The sequence below is a fragment of the Etheostoma spectabile genome, chromosome 9 (genome assembly GCF_008692095.1).
Source record: "Etheostoma spectabile isolate EspeVRDwgs_2016 chromosome 9, UIUC_Espe_1.0, whole genome shotgun sequence".
In the NCBI taxonomy this organism is placed as follows: Eukaryota; Metazoa; Chordata; class Actinopteri; order Perciformes; family Percidae; genus Etheostoma; species Etheostoma spectabile.
The window spans coordinates 27,610,528-27,614,141 of NC_045741.1; the positions used below are offsets into that span (position 1 = coordinate 27,610,528).

At 40.7% G+C, this 3,614-nt stretch overlaps 1 protein-coding gene and 1 long non-coding RNA gene across 17 annotated transcripts in view; both read left to right on the plus strand.

Annotated features, from left to right (window-relative positions):
* The window catches only part of LOC116695664 (uncharacterized), an 813,105-nt gene that overhangs the window by 654,751 nt on the left and 154,740 nt on the right, over positions 1-3,614 (plus strand). The window lies entirely within an intron of this gene.
* Positions 1-3,614, plus strand: part of LOC116695586 (unconventional myosin-XVIIIa) — a 157,236-nt gene that overhangs the window by 100,819 nt on the left and 52,803 nt on the right. For all 16 annotated transcript variants that reach the window (XM_032525935.1, XM_032525936.1, XM_032525943.1 and 13 more), the window contains 3 exons: positions 687-798; positions 2,850-2,977; positions 3,435-3,589. In XM_032525935.1, the coding sequence (XP_032381826.1) occupies positions 687-798; positions 2,850-2,977; positions 3,435-3,589 (395 nt within the window). The remainder of the gene's footprint in view (positions 1-686; positions 799-2,849; positions 2,978-3,434; positions 3,590-3,614) is intronic.

Consider the following 3,614-nt stretch of genomic DNA (forward strand, 5'->3'; position numbering starts at 1 on the left):
AACATTGGAAGTCCATAATAATAACTGGCTCCTTCACTAGAATGAAACTAGAAACTAGAATTTGCAATGAAACACTGCTGTGGCAGAAGAGCACAACCAGCATCATCATCATCAAGAATAAAGTTTGCAAGCATGACGATGAGGTCACATGCATATTAAGTAGCCAAATGGATTTGTTTTGGTCTTATAATACATCCAGAGATTTACTTCCTGCGGAGAGGATGGTTTGTTTAACCAGCAGCTAAGTTTACAAGAATTTGTCGAAATTTTAAGATTAGTGGCAAACTAAGATAAACAAACAGGCCTTTTTTGAATTCATCATTATTCTGCGGGCCATGACTGGAAGCTTTGGATGTGGCCTGCAGGCCGCCGGTTCACGATCGCTGCAGTAACGCATTAGCTGAGTGCTTTATACAATCAATTTTTCCCAAGACTTATTCTCCGAAATTCATTGGAAAAATAACACTAAGGGACCCGCCACCTGTTCAGGGCCGCATCCTCTCCTGCTGATGGGACCCACTATGATAGTCAGTTAGATTTTACTCTCAGCAGAAGACATTTCAATCCTACATCAGCAACAACCAAAGCTTTCCTCTGTGGGCCCCTGACACTTATGTGTGCTTTAATGTGCTTCGACAGATGTGTTCACGTAGTCATAGAAACCTTTCTTCTCTCTCATCCACCAGGCCAAGTTTGACAGCATGAAGAAACAGATGGAGTCCATGGAGATGGAGGTAATGGAGGCTCGACTCATCCGGGCGTCTGAACTCAACGGAGAGATGGAAGATGACGACACAGGTCAGACACAATGTGGACAAAATAACAGAAATGTCCCAGCACAGCAGAAATCTGATGAGACTTTTGATTTATGTTGTGTTGCTTAAAAAAACTCAATTCTAATTGTCGGCGAAAGCTGCTGGACACCCGCACAGGTGTTTAACTGATTAGATGTCTTCTCAAGACTGTGTGGGCGTGTACAGATCCAGCCTGAGTGACAGTTCTGTGAGTTCTGTCACATCTTTTGACAGCTTTAGCCTGAGTAGGTGTGTTACGCCGGGAACACGCTGCCCACAAAGCCTAGATTCAGCCGTGTGTGTGTGTGTGTGTGTGTGTGTGTGTGTGTGTGTGTGTTGAAAATAGTTTTTAAGTATCAGGCTGTGCTGTGGCTCTGTATTTGATTACCTACCTGGCTTGACACATTCTCTTGTGGAGATGCTGAAAACGATCACTTCAGTGCGCGGGGCCGGCCCGGCTGCTCCACTCCTGTTGCAGCTGGTGTGTACTGACAGATTGGATAACAACAATGAAATGATTTCTCAGCTTTAAGGCGCTTCCTCCGCCCAGTGTGTTTTTGGCATTACATATCCTGCTGGGGCCTTCTGCTTCGGGATCCTCACTGTGCCACCCAGTGGTCTCATTGAAATAAATGAGGAGGCTTCGTTTTGAACGCAATGCTGATGTCGCCTAATCTTAATCCTAAACAGAACCATTGCAGCGCTGCCTGGAAGGAGATGTTCGGTGCAAAAAACACCAAACACCGCTGATGTCGGTCTTAACAGACTTACAAGCTAATTGTAACCATGTTTTGGTTATCTTATTTGTCCATACTAAGAAAAATGATGCCATAATTGCCACATTTCCTGCCAGCTCAGAGTGCATCTGCAGCATGACAAATTATGGGATGGTGGTGTGACGGCTGTAAAAACTGCTCAGACAATACTCTACACTACTCAGTTGGTGATAATCTTTTGAGAGTTTTGAAAATGTTTGTATGATGTCCGACAATGCACACCTTTTACTGTTAATATGGACATGAACATATTTTCAGTAAGGGAAGTTATTTTCACTATCCAAATTAAATCTGAATTAATATTGATTAATTTGTAGATGTTTTTTTAATGGCCTTAGTAGGAAAAAAGTTTAAGAACTTGACCTGACGAGTTCTTTTCAAGTGAAGCTATATATTTATGCATATTAAAAAGATAAAAGAGGCAAATCCTTGAATGCAGAGAAAGTTTGGCATTCCTGCTTAAAAGTTTCAATGAATTGATTTTCAAAATTGCTGTTGATCGAATATCTGTCAGCCAACTAACTACTATCATTTTTATTAAATGCAACTCTACAAACTGCTGGCTCAGAAACAACCACATAGTTAAATATAATCTTCTCTGGCAGTTTCAAAATCAATAGAAATTAAAAAGGATAAAACTCTTGAATTGTCTTATCTAGGTGTGTGTTTTTACATGTGTTTTAATTGTGCATTATTTGGTTGTTGTTCAGCCTTTGTTGTTATTGTCTGTCACATTGTGACAGACAATAACATTTCCATCCATCCATCTTTCAATCAGTGAAATGACTATATTCAACACTCAACACTAATTCAATCAATACATCATCAGAGTCATGTAATACTCACCACTCTGCTGTTTCTCTGTGTAATTCCAGTCACATCTTCTTTGCTGCTTCTTTGAGTGCCGTTATATTAGTCAACTCTTTCTGCAGACAATTTAATGCAAAAGCCTACCAGGAAGGGGATTGGTTATAAGGCTTCTAATGGGAACTTCCACAACATAAAAGTGTTTACATGCTTGGCCATTTAAAATGTCCCGGAAAATCAGGATATGCAACCCAGGAAACGCATTATTCATGCAAACGTCTAAGTTTGGTATGAAATTGTCACTAATATATTTTATGACACACAGAAGTTTGGAGGTATTTATTTATTCACTGACATCCTCATTTCAAACGAATACTGTACGTTTCTGACCAATGTTTGCATTTAGGTATCTATTGTAAGCATATTCAGATGAAACACAATGAAGTTGACTGTTAACGTGATGCTGTGACAGGCGGAGAGTGGAGGCTGAAATATGAGCGAGCCATCAGGGAGATTGAGTTCACCAAAAAGAGACTGCAGCAGGAGTGTGATGACAAGCTGGAGGTGGAGCAGCAGAACAAGCGGCAGCTGGAGAGGAGGGTGAGTCTTTCACTCATCCCAAACCACTGGCCTCCATCTCTGATATAAGGACCACCATTAGCTTGATATTGTGCACTGTAGAATTCATCAATTTCTTTTTTTAAGTAGTAAAGCTGTAAATAGTATGATATAAGGCTCTACCAAAATTAGACATCGCCAAGCTACTTGTTTTATTACACCAATACAAATATTTTCACTTATATAATATGACGACAGGTTTATGTCATATATCAGATATAATGAGCTGATGATGCCAGTGATGTACTGTATGTGACCACAGTAAATTACATAATTACTAAAATTACAATTATTTATTAAACGGTTGTAATGTGAATGTAGTGTATAGATTATCTTTCTGCCTGGATGCCTCTCAAGTCGTTTGGGAACAACAGGCTTTTCATCGTGTTGAAAAGTTTTCGTCTCCAGTTCTGATTTGTCGTGTAAATGTCTTGTTCAGATCACCGACCTGCAGGCCGATAACGAGGAGTCCCAGCGAAACATCTCGCAGCTGAAGAAGAAAACCCAGCGGCTCACGTCTGAACTGCAGGACACCAAACTTCACCTGGAAGGCCAACAGAGCCGCAACCACGACCTGGAGAAGAAGCAGAGGAAGTCAGTACACACACACACACACACA